The 19,644-nt window shown below is 39.6% G+C and overlaps 1 protein-coding gene across 4 annotated transcripts; it reads right to left on the bottom strand.

Annotated features, from left to right (window-relative positions):
- Positions 1 to 1,381: 1,381 nt before the first annotated feature.
- DCAF16 (DDB1 and CUL4 associated factor 16) lies at positions 1,382 to 19,560 on the bottom strand. 4 transcript variants are annotated; one of them, XM_059674811.1, is made up of 4 exons: positions 19,388 to 19,560; positions 12,653 to 12,755; positions 10,380 to 10,474; positions 1,382 to 4,278 (listed from the first exon to the last, which is right to left on the bottom strand). In XM_059674811.1, exon 4 carries the CDS (start codon positions 3,661 to 3,663, stop codon positions 3,013 to 3,015), a length of 651 nt encoding a protein of 216 aa, XP_059530794.1. In that variant the 5' UTR covers positions 3,664 to 4,278; positions 10,380 to 10,474; positions 12,653 to 12,755; positions 19,388 to 19,560; the 3' UTR covers positions 1,382 to 3,012. The 4 variants fall into 4 exon arrangements, with proteins under 4 accessions (XP_059530794.1, XP_059530805.1, XP_059530776.1 ...); XM_059674822.1 differs by lacking the exon at positions 12,653 to 12,755 and adding an exon at positions 8,955 to 9,066 and having other exon boundaries at positions 1,382 to 4,263; XM_059674793.1 differs by lacking the exon at positions 12,653 to 12,755.
- Positions 19,561 to 19,644: the final 84 nt, after the last annotated feature.

The following is a 19,644-nucleotide window of genomic DNA, read 5'->3' as shown; positions in this document are numbered from 1 at the left end:
TACTACCTTTGTATGCCATTGTCTTGTGAACTTAGCATTCACAACTTAAGTCTGTGTAAAATACCTACTTACTTTATATCCTTAGCTGATTTTCCCTTGCGGGGCTTAACGGTTGGAGTGTACCTTCACATGAACTTACACATTTGGATGGTTGCCCCAACTTTAAAATATTTTAGATCCAGTATACGGATTAAGCTTATTTAATATGATCAGAGAACAGAAATAGTATCAATAGCCAAATGATTTGGGATAATTTATCTTGGCTCAATATATTTTAAAACAAATATCTTACGTATATAGTATCTTATTTAATTTTGCACTCCCAGTATCTGGATTATAATTCCTAACATTATTAGATGAATGACTAAATTTCTAACTAGAGATATTTAAAACTAATGGGTTGTCCCAAAAGATATTGAGTTCTCTAACAATGGAGCCAAAAATCAGATAATCATTTATTAAAGATGTAGGAGTATTATGCATATATGTATAACCCATGGACACAGACACTAGTGTGGTGAAGGCCTGGGATGGGCTAGAAGGGGTTAATGGGGAAAAAATGAGACATATATAATACTTTCAACAATAAAGACAATAAAATTTTTTTTAAAAAAAGGAGTAGTTATGTATCAATAAGAAAATAACCCAAGTGACTTCTAAGGTCCATAAATTGCTCTAACAATCTACTCTAACACTGTTTTCATGAGAGCAGTTTAGTCGGATAGTTGTGATAGGAACTCCGGAGGATAAGCCCCCAAAGTTGACCTAACATCTGTCCTCCTCCTGCAATGCATTGATGTTTTTTTCTTAGGAAGCTGATGGGTTTAAAATACATGATGTGGTCTTCTGGGCTCAAGGTATGTGGACAACGTCAACAAAAAGGAGGCTGCCTATCCGTTCTGTGAGAGAATACCTTTAACATTAATGTCCACTGGTTTAGAAATCCCGTTTCCTTAGTCCTTTGATAAGTATTTCTATAGAGAATAAATGTGCCCTTCTTTATCCTAATTATGGTGACTGCACTTGACCAAAGGCACATGTAAGGTGAGTATGAAAGTGGTAAATTCACCCCTAACCCCACATCCATGACACACAAAAAGAAGTGAAGGATTAAGGCTTATTCGGGTGCCTATCCTTTTGTGCAACCTGGAATTACTTAATGTGTAAACAAATGGGTTCAAATGTGGGTCTTGACAACATCTCACATTATCCTCTTCAAGTATGTTTCTTTCTCAGAGTTGCCAAGTCACCTCCTATCAGAGACACTGTATAGACACAGGCACTACATATACTGATTTTACTTAGCACTTAGTGAATGTTGAATATGCCTTAAGCACAGCAGGATCTATTTCATTTGTTGAGAATAAATGACCATACTCTGTTCAGCATGTACAAAGCTGTTGGTTTATTCAGCTGCAAAGTTGGGGAAAGGATTCCTTTAAGAGTGAATAGCAAAAACACGTTTATGAGCAAGGCATTTTTATATATACACGCACACATGCAACACACACACACACACACACACACACAGAGAAAAAGGAACATATATAAGTACATAAACATCAACATATTTTTAGATTTCTCTATCTTTCCCACCTCCCCTTAAAAAACAGATTGTAACATTTTAAAAACCAGTTTCACAGAAAACATCTACATAGGAACAGTTTTTGATACATTCAGTTACACTAACAGTATGATACGGTTTCAGTTCAATAATTTTCCACTACAAAACATTTTTTCTAGCCCCTCCTTTTTTTTTTTCTTGAAGACAACTAAGGCTCAGCAGAAATACCCATTAGGTTATAAACATCCTTCTATCTCCTAAAGTTGCTACACATTTATAGAATTTGTGATTCCATTAATGCTTTAAGGTTTTGATGCCATAACTGTAGACAGTTATGGAGAATAGGAAAAAGCAAAACTAAAATAAGGGTGTATAAGATAAATCTTTAACAATCTATTTTCTGAATCCTTTAGATGCCGTCAACCAGGATCATACAGTTTTCAGTCTTTATGGTGTGAAAAGATCTAACGGTCTCATGCATTTTATTTATGTTGACTTCTACATTTTGACTCATCTAAATAAACACTGCAAGGCCCATTTACAAGAGTACATATACTTCCTTGTTCAGATAGATCTAAAGCTAATCTATGTAGGAAAACAATGATACTAAAAAACTCTAACTTCAGGCTATATTAGGCTGAGACTTTCCATAGTAAGGTTCTTTACAGTTAGAAGCGATCCTGGAAAGTTTGCAATGGATGGGAAAGTGCATTAAGTGCTGCTCCAGGAAACATACAGACTGAAACACTTTAATCCACTAGCAGTTAGTATAGAAAACATAAATGCTCTCTTAATAATCCTTTCTCTTTGGTCTTTTGGAATGTATTTTATTTCCTCTTGACTAAAGTCTGGGTGCCAAGATGCAGGAAATATATTTCTTATAGAACAGGTACCTGTTTAATGCCATGTGCAGACCTATCTATATAAAAGCTGTGTGATAAATCATATTCCCACCATTTTCTTTTGTAGTTATTCAATTTTAACTACCTCCCTAAAATTAATGTCAGAGAAGAGTATGCTTAGGAAGGTACTATTGGGAGTAGCTAACCTCCCACTTTCCACAATGGCTGTTGTGAAGGCTGGGTAAGAAGAGAGTAGCCTACTCTGTCCTTCCCATGAATCATTAGATACCTAGAGTTAGACTCTATTCAGTCAGGCAGAGTAAATTGGGGGGAGAACTGAATGAGGAGAATAGTCAATTTATTTTTTGCAACAGTCCCTTTTTACGAATTCTCTATTGAAGTTCTTGTTTTATCCACAGGGTCTGTCAAAGTGAGTGCTCACATGCATATTTTCTGTAGGTGACTGACGGGCCTCTTGGATAGATATTCAGCTTGTCAGGACAGGGCAGTTTGGTTGAGAAGGCATTCCTTTCTCAGCTCTGGGCTGTGTAACTTGTACTACTTTCTCAATCAGAAACATAGGACACCAGAGCAAATGGTGAATCTTTACAGTGATGCAGTTAAGAGTTTGTTAACTGCCTTTTGGAAATCAGTGTAAGAGTAAGTGGTGTTGATGGGTTCAGTGCGGGTTGTTTCCTTAACTGTTTTAGTTAACCAGCCACAGCAACAACCAGAAACACATGAATTAGGGATCTGTTTTAGGAATTCAGGGATGGGAGTGGCTCTACTCAAGGTTCGGCTTAACTGTTTGGTGGCAAATTGCAGCGCTCCATTTAGAGTGGCGTGATCTCTGGAAAGCCGGCTGGGACTTGTCAGCGGCTTTTGAAAAGGTGGGACTCCACAAGAAGCCAGAGGTGGCCACTCAGGAATTGGTTCCAGTTTGGGTACACAATGGGAGCAATAGGAGAGTCTTAGACCTATCTCTCGAAGTATATGGACTGGTGTGTCCTGATCTAAGAGTCTAGCATGATATAACCAGGAATTAGGATTTAAAGGTCTCCAAGTAGTCGAATATTTTAAAAGGCACTTAACCTGCCAGGCAAGACTCTCCAGACGTGTCAGGTTGGGCACTACAGGGTCCTCTTCTTCAGAGTAATCCCAATCTTCCCCAAAACTCTCATTTAGGTAGTTAGCACTTTCTTCTTCCTCACTTTCTGATTCTGTTAAGCGATCAGGAGAGGGAATTCTGGGACCCATAAGGATAGGAAAGAAGGAACCAGAAAGAAGTAACAATTGAAGCCAGCAAAATAACACTGGCAAATAGAACAAAAGATGAAAAATCCTTTCACCAAGATTAACTTGCCTGTTTCTGAGTCCGTTACACACACAGTATGCCTTTGGCTTGCACCACTGTGCAGTTCGAGATTATGTTGTATAGTCTTCACTTACAAAGAAGACATCTTGGTTCTCAGGACCAGTTCAGTGTGTAAAAGTTAGTCACTTACCAGCGGCACAGGTCAGAGTCTCTCCTTTAAATCCTGGCTACCCAAGAAGAGAAGGGGTCCTCATATAGGCAAGCTGATTTTCTTAGCGTGGTCTCACCTGGCTGTGATACTGTGAAGAGACACTTGTGTCCTCTGTTTTGTTGTCAGGGAATATTATATCTACTTGGTAATGAAAAGAAGCTCAGTGGTCGGCTTCATAGTCTGCTGGTGCAGCAAATTTTGTGCAGGGGATGGTGGGATGAGTTGTCAAGGACATCTGCTATGAACGGATCCGACGTTTTCCAAAAGTGGTACAAATGCCCTTGGAAACTGGTGACTTAGCTGTTGGACTATCTGGAAAGGTAGCCTTCACCTGTAAATGAGAAGACTAGACACATGATATTAAAGCCTGAAAGCACTAGGTAACATTACTGTCTGTCTAACTATGAGTATCCAAGAACATGGATGCTGAGTAAGAAATCTTCTTAACTTTCCCATCTTTATTTCATAGGCTTAGGTAGATTTTCCTATTGGGAATGGTTCCTAAAATCATAAAATTGGGAAGGAGACCCTCTAGGCCAGGGGTGGGCAAACTTTTTGACTCGAGGGCCACAATGGGTTCTTAAACTGGACCGGAGGGCCGGAACAAAAGCATGGATGGAATGTTTGTGTGAACTAATATAAATTCAAAGTAAACATCATTACATAAAAGGGTACGGTCTTTTTTTTCAATAGTTTTATTCATTTCAAACGGGCCGGATCCCCGCGGGCCGTAGGTTGCCCACGGCTGCTCTAGGCCCATTTTAATCCTTTGTTGGTACATATCTGGGCCAGTTTGTTTTTACATATGCAGTTCTAGCCCAGAAAATTACTTCCACAAAGCAGATCCCTTATGTCCCAAACTCCAATAGAGAGCTATAAAACTATTTTATATTCTTTTACCTTTAGATATGCTTGGTGGGGTTAGTTTTAAGATATGTGTCCTGCTTGTACAGCTGCTAGATCAGTGGTTCTCAACCTTCTGGCCCTTTAAATACAGTTCCTCATGTTGTGACCCAACCATAAAATTATTTTCGTTGCTACTTCATAACTGTAATGTTGCTACTGTTATGAATCGTAATGTAAATATCTGATATGCAGTTATGGTGTTAGGCGACCCCTGTGAAAGGGTCGTTCGTTCGCCAAAGGGGTCTCGATCCACAGGTTGAGAACCACTGTGCTAGATATTAATTAGGACTTCTGCTGGGACCCAGAGGTGGTAGTCATGTGACCCCACTCTACAGGTATGAGAAGATGGCAGGTATAAATCTTAATACAATAGGAATTACACTGAATGTAAACAGGTTGAACTCACAATTAAAAGGCAGATACACTGAATTAAAAAAACAAAACAAGACTCAATAATATGTTGCTAACAAAAGACATTTTAAAGCAAAAAAAAAAAACACACAAAAAAAACACCACACACAAAAGAAACCACACAGAAAGGTTAAAAAAAATGATGAAAAAATATAGCAATTTTAACATACAACAACAAGAAAAGATTTTAAGCCAAAAATTATAAGGAACAGAGATGGATGATAATATTGGTAAAAGAAATTGAATAAAGTGATATACTGGTAAAAGAAATTGAATAAAGTGATATACAGTTAAATCCTCACTTAATGTTGCTAATAGGCTGTGCAATTTTAAAACAAAATGGTGTTACCATAGGCTAACTGATATAAACAAGAGTTAGGTTCCTATGGCATCTCATCAACATTATAAGGAAGTGACCCTGAATGAAACGGTGTTATTCAATGTTATCTGAGGACTTGCTGTTCTTATCATATATTCACCTGAAAACACATACTCAAAATTTCTCAAGTAACCACTGATAGAACTGAAGGGGGATATACAAGCAGAGATACAAAAAGCATTAAAAACAGTTAAAATATTAACATACTTTTGAGTATTACATAAGTAAACAGAACAATACAAACCAATACAGTGGGGCCTTGACTTAAGAGTTTAATTCGTTCCGTGATGGAGCTCATAACTCAAATTACTCGTACGTCAAATCACTGTGACGTTCGCTGCGCCAACTAGCGGTGGGGTATCTGAAGCTGGGTCGTAACCCGAATTCGGCCAAGAGATGGCTCGTTAGTTGGGACACTCGTAAGTCAAGGCCCCACTGTAGATATTTGAGTATGCACACACACAAATAGATCATGCATAAGGTTATAAAGTATAATTAGGGTCATTTCATTCAGACTAAATCTCTGACCACAATACAAAAAAAGCAGATATTAAGTGTTACTTAAAAGTAATCCCCTGGGAAGGGCGGGTTCAGGGTGGAGGTCAATGGGAAAAAGACAACAAAAGGGACATCTGTAATACTTTCAATAATAAAGATAAATTAAAAAGAAAAAATAATCCTATGCTGAGACAAATGATTCAGGGGTTAAAATGGAAATTATAAAGGATATTAAAAATATTAATACCAAATAATAATATAGACTACCTGCAAGGCATAATTTATAGGACATGGCCAAACCAGTACATAAAAGAAATGTATAGCTTTGAATACACTGATGAGAAAAACAAGGAAATTTAAATATCTACAAGTTTAAAAATAAATAAATATCCACAAGTTAAGAATTCAAGATAATGCAAAAGAGCAACAGCAAAATAAGGCAGGAAGGAAATAATAAAGGCAGAAATGAAATTAGTATCTAAAATAGTAATAAAGACAGATAAAACTAAAATATTTTCTGAAAATATAAAATAAAAAACAAAACTGGCAAGACTTATCAAAAACATTTAAAAATAACAAAGACTAAAAAACAAACACGACAAACATACTAAAATAGGAAATTCTAGATGAAATGGCTAAATTTTAGAATATGAAACACTGAAATTCATACAGGAAGAAACAGGTAACTTTAATAGAATAAAGTAGTATTAAAGAAAGGTAAAAACTACCTATTAAAAATATCAAGACCCTATGGTTTTATAATGGAATCCCACTAATTCCTAGAAGATTTATATCTATTTTACATAAATTGTTCCAGAAAAAAAGAAAAATATGTATAAACTGACTAACTCCTTTATGAATATAATAAAATATTAATTCTAAACGTAGATATGAACCAAATAGGAAAAGTATAGGCCCATTTCACTTGCAAAAATTCCATATATTACCCAACAAGACTAAATGTGTATTAAAGAAAAGAAAAATATGTTATAATCAGATAGAGCTTATCCCAGGAAAAGACTTTCCCAACTTGGGAAAATTTCTAAAATAAGTCAATAAAGCAAACAAATAAACAACAGATAAATTTATCAACTGTGAATATTTAACCTTTGTTAGTTCCTGATCAACACCTATTCATGCTTTAAAAAACAAAGTAAAACATTCTTACCAAACTAGCAAAAGAAAGTTACTCTCTCTACTTGGTAAAGGTTATTAACCAAAATCTTTTAGCAAATAAAGGGTGTCCCAAAATTCACGCAAGAAGTAATTTTGGTAGAAAATACAGGTTTATAATGAAAAATCGTAAATTCCTTATTGATACAGTATAGGGTTATGTATGGAATAGCATATCGGGTAAATGGCCTCCACAGCTTTGCTGGCATATACCGCACTCTTTTGTTGAAATTTTCCATGACTATTTTGCATAAATGTGGCTGAATTTCGTTGATACAGCACTCAATTTCCTCCTTCAAGGCGTGGGTGATCACAGGCTTCTTGGCATAAACCTTAGACTTCAAAAAACCCCAAAGAAAAAAGTCCAACAGCGTTAAATCGCATGATCTGGGCAGCCAATTCTGATCACCAAAACGGGAAATTACACAACCAGGAAATGACTCATGCAATATTGAATTGTTTCTCGGGCTGTATGGCATGTGGCACCGTCTTGTTGAAACCACATGTCGTCCACATCCATATCTTGCAATTTAGGTACAAAAAACTGGATTATCATGTCGTGATAGCGAGCACCATTAACTGTTACTGCCTGAGCAGCCGCATTTCCGAAGAAGAATGGTCCCAGGATGCCTCCAGCCCAGAATCCACACCAAACAGTGACACGCTGTGGATGCACTTGTTTCTCAACAATCACTCGTGGATTTTTCTGAACCCCAAATGCGACAATTTTGTTGATCAACCAAGCCATCAAGATGAAAACGAGCCTCATCGCTGAAGATGATTTTGTTTGAAAAATCAGCATCCACTTGTTGTTGTTCCATAATGCATTCAACGAACTCTCTTCGCTGGGCGTGGTCAGTAGGCTTCAGTTCTTGAGTCAATTGAACTTTGTAAGCAGGAAGATGCAAATCTTTCGTGAGAATACGCTGTAGAGAGCTTTTTGAAATGTCCAATTCTTGACCACGGCGCCGAATTGATGTCCCTGGACTCTTAGCAACACTCTCACGAACTGCTTTGATGTTTTGTGTTGAACGACTTGTAGAAGGACGGCCAGGGTGTTTAAGATCACTAATTGATCCAGTCTCCCTAAATTTTTTAATTAATCTCTTCACAGTTGATGAAGTTAAATCACTATTCCGACCATATTTTGTACGAAAATTGCGAACTGTGGCTGCCAAACCTTCATTATTTTTAAAATATTGCTCAACAATGAAAATGCGTTGTTCTTTCGTGTAGCGCTCCATTTTTAATAACCCTGAACTGTCAGCTGTCACACTATCTTTTTTTTCCGTTGGCAACACTTTATGGCACAAATGGCGTAAAATTCAAATCTTGTGTGAATTTTGGGACACCCTTTATTATCCTAAGTGAGAAACTTTAGATATATTCCCTTAAAAAAAAAAAAAAAAAGAAATTAGATAAGGATGACCATGAAGATTGATAATGACAAAGAACCAAAAGTTCTAATCAATGTTATAATAAATTTAAGACTAACATGTAAACAATTAAATCTAATAAAGAGCTCAACAAAGTTTCTGGATCTGAGATTAACCATGTATGAATAGTCATTAATTTATTTATATAGCACTTATTATTTGCTATATACTATTCTAGAAACTGCTTAAATGTAACTTGTTTTAAAATCTCCTACAAACCCTATTAACCCTTTTCGGTCCAACGTCGAGGCTGACTCGACAGACCAGGCGCTAGGAGCAGGTCCAACATCGAGGCTGAAGTCGACACCGCAAACGGGTTCAACATTCAATCCTGTCAATTAATTTGGACCAGACTGTTTGAATTCCAAAAATAAAATTGGACTGCAAAGGGTTAAGATAGGTACTTTTATTGTCCCCATTTACACACGGCTTAAGCTACTTAGCCAAGGTCACACATCTACTGATAGTCAGAATTTGAGCCCAGGGCACACTTAATTTCTATACCAGTAATACTAACTAGAAAATGCACCACAGAAATACCTTTCACAAGGTAAATTACAAGGTCAAAAAAATATGAACTTAATCACATCAAAACTAATTATTTCTTGACTGAACTAAAGACATTAAGAACAAAGTTTACAAATCAACAATAAGAAGTAGCAACTTCAGTAAAGAAATGGGCAAAGGACAAAAACATCCCATTTACAGAAGGGAAAAGCCACAAGTTATTAGCCGTATGAGTAAAGGGATACCACTTTATTCCATTAGTTTGGCAAAAAATTAGAAAGCTGGACAATGTCAGTGAGGAGACTAAAGGAACCCCCTTTAGAAACCAACAATTATAGATTGGGAGAACCTTTCTGAAGAGCAATTGGCAGCACTACTTAGGCAAACTATTTTCACACCTCATGATCTAGCAATTCTACTCTTGGGTAAATAAAGCAAAGAAATTCTCTTAAGACCAACATGCATTCTGATGCTTCATCTTTGATGGTAAAGAATTAGAAGCATTCTAAGTTTCCATCACTGGAGGAGTGGCTAGGTAAAATGTGATGAAAACACATTAAAGTATACATTGCAAATGGTTGGACTAAAAAACAGCTCTAAATGGAAAAAGCAGAACCCAAAATAGTAAATCCCATTTATGTCATTCTGTAGGAGTGATTTCAAAAATGAGTCAGTAAGCATCTCCAGTTTCAAATACACACTGAGTTGTAGTAATAAGGTTATATAGTATGGCTTCATATCAGTATTAGTCCTCTAAAAAAATATTTCTTTGGCTTCTATACATTCTATTTATCTAATTCAGTTCCCAACAGTGTCTGGTACATATTAGGGACTTAGCAATCTTTTTGAAAAAATTAATGAGGGAATGAGGAAGGGCTGCTGTAACTATATGTACAAATATGTTCTATTTTTATTTGAGGGAGCCAAAAATTCCCAAATTATACTTAACTGACTTGTTAATATGTTGGACAAAAATACATTAAAGTTTTTTAAAGCAAGATCAACAAAGATGATGCTACTAAAGCAATATAAAAGGAACTGTTTATAACTTCATCTTTAAGAGAAACAATGCATACAATTTCAAGTTTACAATATTATTACCTAGTTCAATCTGAAAAAGAAAAATTCAAAACATACCATAAGTCTTTATTTTATGAGACAGGAGAAGCTGTTGGCTTTTAATTCTTCTGTCCTCTTATGTTTTTATTATTTTCCTTCCAACCAAATTCCATCTGCAAGATCATTGAGTACATTTAGTTAATTGCATTACTCAAAACATTCTGTAAAAGGCTCACTCAAGTAGAAATAAGACAAAGTCTCTTTGCAGGCATATGTAAATTCTAGAATGAACCCATTACTGTTTTTTTCTTTATATCCCATGTGCAGAGTTTTCCCATATCAAAACTGAATTACCACACCTATTCTTTTTTTTTTTAATTAAATCTTTATTGTTCAGATTATTACATTTGTTCCTCTTTTTTTCCCCCCATAACTCCCCTCCTCCCAGTTCCCGCCCCACCCTCCGCCCTCACTCCCCACCCACTGTCCTCATCCATAGGTGCACGATTTTTGTCCAGTCTCTTCCCGCATCTCCCACACCCCTTTCCCCCCCAAGAATAGTCAGTCCATTCCCTTTCTATGTCCCTGATTCTATTATAATCAACAGTTCATTCTGTTCATCAGATTATTTATTCACTTGATTCTTAGATTCACTTGTTGATAGATGCATATTTGTTGTTCATAATTTGTATCTTTACCTTTTTCTTCCTCTTCCTCTTCTTAAAGGATACCTTTCAGCATTTCATATAATCCTGGTTTGGTGGTGATGAACTCCTTTAGCTTTTCCTTATCTGTGAAGCTCTTTATCTGACCTTCAATTCTGAATGATAGCTTTGCTGGATAAAGTAATCTTGGTTGTAGGTTCTTGGTATTCATCACTTTGAATATTTCTTGCCATTCCCTTCTGGCCTGCAAAGTTTCTGTTGAGAAATCAGCTGACAGTCGTACAGGTATTCCCTTGTAGGTAACTCGGTTTCTTTCTCTTGCTGCTTTTAAGATTCTCTCTTTGTCTTTTGCTCTTGGCATTTTAATTATGATGTGTCTTGGTGTGGTCCTCTCTGGATTCCTTTTGTTTGGGGTTCTCCGCGCTTCTTGGACCTGTAAGTCCATTTCTTTCACCAGGTGGGGGAAGTTTTCTGTCATTATTTCTTCAAATAGGTTTTCAATATCTTGCTCTCTCTCATCTTCTGGCACCCCTATAATTCGGATGTTGGTACACTTGAAGCTGTCCCAGAGGCTCCTTACACTATCCTCGCATTTTTGGATTCTTTTTTCATTTTGCTTTTCCCGTTGGGTGTTTTTTGCTTCCTCGCATTTCAAATCATTGACTTGATTCTTGCGCTCCTCTGGTCTGCTGTCGGGAGTCTGTATAATATTCGTTATTTCAGTCCGTGTATGCTGAATTTCTACTTGGTTCCCCAATATAGCATCGAGGGTCTCATTAGTTTTCTTGTAGATCTCATTAAGTTTATCGGCGGCTTCTAAACAGTTCTTGAGAGACCTTAAAAGTGTGGTTCTGAACTCTATATCTTCCTCTGACAATTTTGTCCTGTTTCTTTGTCTCCGCATTCTGTTATGCTTCCTTGGTGCACCCCCTAGTGGTCTTTGTTCGCAGTCTTAGAGTTAAACCTTGATTATTGTAGCTAATCCCAGGGAGGGTTTGACCTCCAGGCCAAGTGGCTATGAGAATCAGCTGTGTCAGCAGTGAGAGAACTTCTGTCCTCTAGGGAGGTGCCAATCTAGCCTTTGCCTGAGGCTATCCGGCAAATGCCTCTGTGCAGGGCTTGGGTAGGGCGGGTCGCACAGGATCAACAGGGTGGGCCGGAGAGAGCAGTTATGGCGGCTCTCAGTCCTGTCCCCAGGGGCTCTGCCTCTCTGAGTCCCAGCACCCGCTGCAGAGCTGGGAGAGAAAGCTGCACTCGCTCTGACCGAAGCCAGACAGTCCCGCTTCTCCCGTTTGAGTCTGGGTCCCTAAAGACTCGCCCGGATCTGGAGCTCAGAGTCTGCGACTCCCTCCCGATTGAAAACAACCGCGCCCTCCGCCGCCAGCCTGTTCCGTGCACTCCGCACCTCAGAATTTGACTTCAGCACTGCGCCTCCTCTGAGTGTCCATATGCGTTTCTCTTTCCTCCTAGTTGTAGGACTTCCACTCAGCCAGCGTTCCTGTGGTTCTGGGTGATGTCCCTTCCATCTTTTAGTTTTACTTTTGAAGTAGTTATTCAAAGCAGCAAACTCCGGCGTTAACCTATGCCGCCATCTTGGTTCTCTACCACACCTATTCTATATATGCTCATGTATAATTTACTTTTAAAGAATGGGTTTTCTGTAATTTCAGAACTAAACTGCCTTACCATACAAATTCTTTAGTTTTGTTATTTCTTCAACTAAGGTTCCCAAGGACAGGAAAAGATTTATTCCCAAAGTTGCTATTATTTGTTCTTTCCCCCCATAGCACTAAAAGTAAAATTCAAGAAATAGGTTAAGATTCAAGACAATGAAACTATGGTGTTTAAATTGTGATGTAGCTTTTTTTTGTTTACCAGCTTTATTCAAGTATAATTGACAAATTAGATATTTTAACATGATGTCATATTTTGATATATGTACTCACTACAATTACCACAATCAAACTAATTAACATTATCACCTCAGTTACCATTTTTTGTGGGTGGTGAGAACACTTGAGATCTACACTTTTCAAGTTTCAAGTATACCTACTAATTACTAACTATAGTTACCATGCTGTACATTAAATCTCTAGAACTTACTCATCACTGAAAGTCTATACCCTTTGACCAGGATCTCCATAGTCCCTTCACCTTCCAGCTACTGGTAACTTCCATTCTACTGTTAAAGAGTTTGAATTTTTTAGATTCCACATATAGAAGGATAATGCAGTATTTGTCTTTCTATATCTGCATTATTTCATTTAGCAGAATGTACTCTCGATTGATCCATGTTGTTGCAAATTGTAGGATTTCATTCTTTTTAAAAGACTGCATATTCCATTGTGTGTATCTCACATCTTTATCCATTCATCCACTGATGGACGCTTAGGCTGTTTCCACATATTAGCTACTGCGAATAATGCTGCAGTAAATGTGGGAGTGCAAATACATCTTTGAGATAGTGACTTTATTTCCTTTGAACATATATACCCAGAAGTGAGATTGCTGGGTCACATGGTGGTTCTATTTTTAATTTTAACTGAGGTGATAATGTTAATTAGTTTGATTGTGGTAATTGTAGTGAGTACATATATCAAAATATTACATCATGTTAAAATACCTAATTTGTCAATTATACTTGAATAAAGCTGATAAACAACAAAAAAATGCTACATCACAATTTAAACACCATAGTTTCATTGTCTTGAAGTTTAACCTATTTCAGTGTTTTCTAAAACGGCTGTACTAATTTACATTCCCACCAACAGGTATAAGGTTTCCTTTTTCCCACATCCTTGCCAACATAGTTTTCTTTTGACTTTTTGATAATAACCATCATAACAGGTGCCATGTGTTATCCTATTGTAGTTTTGACTTGCATTTCCCTGATAGTGATGTTAAGCACCTTTCATATACCTGTTGGCCATTAATATGTATTCTTTGGAAAAATGTCTATTCAGATCTTTTGCTCCCATCTTTAATTATTTTTTGATATTGAGTTGTATGAGTTCCTTATATATTTTGGATATTAATCCCCTTTGGAATAAATGGTTTGCAAATATTTTGTCCCACTGCAAAGGTTACCTTTTCATTTTGCAGTCTATTATCTTTTAAAAACTTTTCTAGATTATATGTTCAAAAAGTACTGAAAATGTTATTAATCCTAAAGAAAAAAAAAAAAAAAGAATTAAAATATAGTTAGGCTGACCTCTGGTGGCCAGATGCCTCATCCTTTGGTAACTGACAAAACTGTATGAAGTTGCCCCTGGCTAGTTTGGCTCAGTGGATAAGTGTACACCTGTGGACTGAATGGTCCCTCAGACTGAATGGTCCCAGGTTCAATTCCGGTCAAGGGCAAGTACCTGGGTTGCGGGCTTGATCCCAGCCCTGGTTGGGAGACAAACAAACGATGTGTCTCTCTCACATTGATGTTTCTGTCCGTCTCTCCTCCTCTCTCCCACTCTTTAAAAATCAATGGAAAAATACTCTCAGGTGAGGATTAACAACAAATGAAGTCATTTCTCATTTGTGGCAAGACAGCCAACTAAAATACAGTTAAGGAAATAATATTGTTAGAAACTTCAAAGCAACGAAGGTAGTAGGCACCCAAAGCATAAAGAGAGCTGAGCAAGTAAAGGCCATACAATAAGAAAATGCCTCCAAATATTAGTTTGTTCTAGTAAGTTTACCAGTTGATTGACTTTACATAAAAAACAAATGGAATATATAGAGGTTCTCAAAGTAAGAATAGTTCTGTACTATCCGATACTAGATTCACTCGCTCTAGGTATCTACTGAGCACCTGAAATATGGTTATTGTAAAATAATGCCCAATTTCAAAGACTTAGCAGGAAAAAATGTAAATTATCTCATTAATTATTTATGTTGATAACATGTTGTGGGTATATTTGGTTAAGGAGTGAATACCCTTTCTAGGCTTCTTTCACCACAACTTTCTGGGCAGTCTACATTTAAGCTATAGTGAGTTTATAAATGTTATCAGTATCCATGCATTCTTAGGCCTCCACATGTTTCCTCTAACTTATTAAGTAAAAATGCTTTTTCAGAAATTAGACATCTTGATAATTTTGAAATTATGGGCAACCCAAATGCTTTCACATTCACTACTTTGAATACCTAAAACAGAGGTCCTCAAACTTTTTAAACAGGGGGCCAGTTCACTGTCCCTCAGACATTCCACACATGCACACTGCGGGCCCGGGATGAGTCGGCTAAGCAGGACAGGCAGCGGCAGCAAAAACACCCGGCGGGCCGGATAAATGTTTTCGGCGGGCCGCATGTGGCCCGCGGGCCAGTTTGAGGACCCCTGACCTAAAATGTTTAAGGAATTAGGAATATGAAGAGAATGGATGAACAAATGATAGCATATTCATATAACAGAATACTATAGCAACCTGTACCTCAGTTTCCTCATCTTAAAAGAAGATAAAAGTTACTTCACAGGGGTTGTTTGTAAAGATTAAATGAAATAGAAACCAAGATGGCGGCATAGGTAAACACTGGAAATTGCTGCCTCGCACAACCACTTCAAAAATACAACTAAAGGACAAAATGGACATCATCCAGAACCACAGGAAGGCTGGCTGAGTGGAAATTCTACAACTAGAAGGAAAGAGAAAAGCACACTGAGACTCAGAGGAGGTGCGGAAGTGAAGTGAAGAGGTACGGAGGTGCTGGAAAGGGCTGGCAGCTGAGGACATGGTTGTCTTTTTCAATTGGGAGGGAGTCTCAAGCTCCCGACTGCTCTGAACTCGTTCCAGGCGAGTCTTTGGGGACCCAGACTCATATGGGGAGAAACTGGACTGTCTGGCATCGGTCAGAACTTGAGGGTGGCTTTCTCTCAGAGGTGCTTGCAGCGATTACCGGGACACTGAGAAGCCGGGCCTCTTAGGACAGGACTGAGGAGCAGCCATAGCTGTTTGCTCCGCCCTGTTGATCCCCTGAAAACCCCGCCCCACCCAAGCTGTGCACAGAGGCTTTTACATATGAAAGGCCTGGCCCTTTGCAATCTGAAATTACCCGACAAACTGCAGCTGGGTCAGAGAAACCCAGAACATCCAAAAGAAGGCCCAAGGCCCCAGAGCAGCTTGCATTGCTTCACAGCTGGGCTCCTGCTGGGTATCCTCAGGCAGAGGCTAAATTAGCACCTCCTTAGAAATCCAAGAGCCAGTGTACCCAGTGGTCAGAGTGGGACCATCCTGATTACAACTCCTCAGATCCATAAGGGACACACTCAGGGGGCAGACTCAGTGAGCACCAAAGCCCCACTGAAGCAAGTCTTGCCCCAGAAGGGTGTCTCCAGCACAGAAGTTCTCCCACTGCAGACACAGCTGATTCTCACAGCCAATTGGCCTGGAGGTCAATTCCTCCTATCGATACCTACAACAATCAAGGCTTAACTACAACAACACTGTGCACAAAGCCTGCAAAGGGGTGCACCAAGAGTGTCCACCTCAGGTAATTGGGGAGGCTGACCCACTGGGCCCTATAGGACACCTAGCACACAAAGCCACTCTATCAACACAGGGAAGCAGCCAAAACACGGAGACAAAGAAACAGGTCACAAATGACAGAAATGGAGGAAAGCAAACGACTGGATATAGAGTTCAAAACCACACTTTTAAGGTTTTTCAAGAATTTTCTAGAAACCGCCGATAAATTTAGTAAGACCCTCAATAAGTCTAGTGAAACCGCCGATAAATTTAGTGAGACCCTCGAGGATCTGAAAAAGGACCAACTAGAAATTAAGCATACACTGACTGAAATAAAGAATATTATACAGAATTCCAACAGCAGACTAGAGGATCGCAAGAATCAAGTCAAAGATTTGAAATACGAAGAAGCAAAAAACACCCAACCGGAAAAGCAAAATGAAAAAAGAATCCAAAAATACGAAGATAGTGTAAGGAGCCTCTTGGACAACTTCAAGCGTACCAACATCTGAATTATAGGGGTGCCAGAAGAAGAGAGAGAGCAAGATATTGAAAACCTATTTGAAGAAATAATGACAGAAAACTTCCCCTACCTGGTGAAAGAAATAGACTTACAAGTCCAGGAAGCGCAGAGAACCCCAAACAAAAGGAATCCAAAGAGGACCACACCAAGACACATCATAATTAAAATGTCAAGAGCAAAAGACAGAGAGAATCTTAAAAGCAGCAAGAGAAAAACAGTCAGTTACCTACAAGGGAGTACCCATATGACTGTCAGCTGATTTCTCAACAGAAACTTTACAGGCCAGAAGGGAGTGGCAAGAAATATTCAAAGTGATGAATAGCAAGAACCTACAACCAAGATTACTTTACCCAGCAAAGCTATCATTTGGAATTGAAGGTCAGAGAAAGAGCTTCACAGATAAGAAAAAGCTAAAGGAGTTCATCACCACCAAACCAGTATTATATGAAATGCTGAAAGGTATCCTTTAAGAAAAGGAAGAAAAATGTAAAGATACAAATTACGAACAACAAATACACATCTATCAACAAGTGAATCTAAAAATCAAGTGAATAAATAATGTGATGAACAGAATAAATTGGTGAATATAATAGAATCAGGGGCATAGAAAGGGAGTGGACTATTCTGGGGGGGGGGTGCAGGGGTGTGGGGGGTGCAGGAAGAGACTGGACAAAAATCGTACACCTATGAATGAGGACAGTGGGGGGGGATAAGGGCAGAGGGTGGGGTGGGAACTGGGTGGAGGGGAGCTATGGGGGAAAAAAGAGGAACAACTGATAAAAAAAGATTAAATGAAATAAAGTGCTCACACCAATGTCTGACACCTAAGTGTCCACAGATGTAAGTTCTTATTATGAAAATATCAATATGAATAAACCTCAAAAACAGTACTGATTGAAAACGGTAAATTGCATATTTGAATATTCATATTAGAACATAACAACAATTGAGTATACATACTTATTCAGAGATGGATTTATAAATTATTAATATATAAAAATTAACAGTGAATTTAGAAAATCCATTACTACTGGCTCTAACAGTAAAGTGCTCACACCAGTGTCTGGCACATAAAGGTCCACAGATGTAAGTTATTATGAAAACTAGAAGCCTGGTGCATGAAATTCATGCACTCGGGTGTGTGGGTGTGTGTGCGCGTGTGTGTGTCCCTCAGCCCGGCCTGCACCCTCTCGCAGTCCGGGAGCCCTCGGGGGATGTCCGACTAATGGTTTCGGAGCAGGCCTAAGCTGGCAATCGGACACCCTTAGTGCTGCTGTGGAGGTGGGAGAGGGTCCTGCCACCGCTGGTGCACTCGCCAGCTGTGAGCCCAGCATCTGGCTGAGCAAGCACACTGACCACCAGGGTGCAGCTCCTGCGCTGAGCGTCTGCCCCCTGGTGGTCAGTGTGCATTATAGCGACCGGTTGTTCTGCCAATCGATTGATTTGCATAGTAGCCTTTTATTATATAGGATATCAACATGAATAAACCTCAAAAACAAGACTGATTGAAAAAAGGAAATTAAATACTTGATTATTAATATTAGAACACAAAACAATAGAGTATATTTATTCAGAGATGTGTTATCTATTATTAAAACAAAAATTCAGTGAATTCAGAAAATCCGTTATTGCTGGGTAGGGAAGGTGATTCAATAGGAAAAAAGATGTCTGGGCAGCTCTGTAACCTACTTCTTTCTTTATACATATATTTTTCATTGATTTCAGAGGAAGGGGAGGTGGAGGGGAAGGGGGGGGAGGGAGGGAGGGAGGGGGGGAGAGAGAGAGAGGGAGGGAGGGGGAGAGGGAGAGAGAGAGAGAGAGAGAGAGAGAGAGAATCACTGGCTGTTTTCTTCACGCCCCTACTGTGGATTGAGCCTGCAACCCCGGCATGTGCCCTGACCTCCTGGCTCAGGTCGAGGCCGGCTGTAATCTATTTCTTTAGACGGCTGAGTACCGAGATACTCACTCTGGTTTGATATAATTCACTTTTTTTAAAAAAAGCTTAAAGGCCTAGTTCCCCCCGAACGCAGCGCTCCAAATTTCTTTATCTCAACGACCCTGCAAACTTCGGAGCCATTCTGCTCTCTCCGAGCACAGGGTCGCTACGCACTTGGTGAACGAGGCCCGGGAAGCTGGCGCGCCTGGAGGAGGCTGCCTCAGTTAAATGTGCCTGTGTTCGCGGGGTGCCCCGCCCGCGCCCCTCCCCGCACACCTCCCCCCGGCCCCAAGGCCGGAAGACAGCGGCCCGCCTCCATGAGGGGCCCTCGGGACGGCGCCCTCAGCCCACCCGGAACGTCTCCCTTCGCGGCAGAAGCCAGGCCGCGGCCCGGCCCTCAGCACCCGCTATCTGTCCCTTCTCGACGGAGTTCCAAACGAGCCCCTCCTCCCGGCCTCCCCTGCTGCCCTCCCGCTGGATTCCCCTCAGCAGAATCCCGTTCTCACCCAAGGAGAATTTTTTTTTTTTTTTCGCCTCACGCCCGGCCGCACAATCAGGCTAAGCCCAGCGCCGCCACTCCGCTCGCCCTCTCCGTCGGGTACTACTTCCGGGCGAGCCTTCGCCCCGCCTCTTCTGAGAAACGCCACTTCCTACCCGAAAACGGTTGGAGAGACCCTGAGCGCAGGCGCCTCAACCGCCATGTCGGAAGTGGGTGATCGCTCTTCCCGCTCCCGCCTCCCGCTGCCGGCTCGGCAGTCTCGCG

This window comes from Myotis daubentonii, chromosome 1 (assembly GCF_963259705.1).
Source record: "Myotis daubentonii chromosome 1, mMyoDau2.1, whole genome shotgun sequence".
Lineage (NCBI taxonomy): Eukaryota > Metazoa > Chordata > Mammalia > Chiroptera > Vespertilionidae > Myotis > Myotis daubentonii.
This window is presented reverse-complemented; position numbering and strand designations above follow the sequence as displayed.

Excerpts from the sequence above, each read along its gene's own strand:
- DCAF16 (XM_059674811.1), bottom strand. The coding sequence starts at position 3,663 with ATGGGTCCCAGAATTCCCTCTCCTGATCGCTTAACAGAATCAGAAAGT.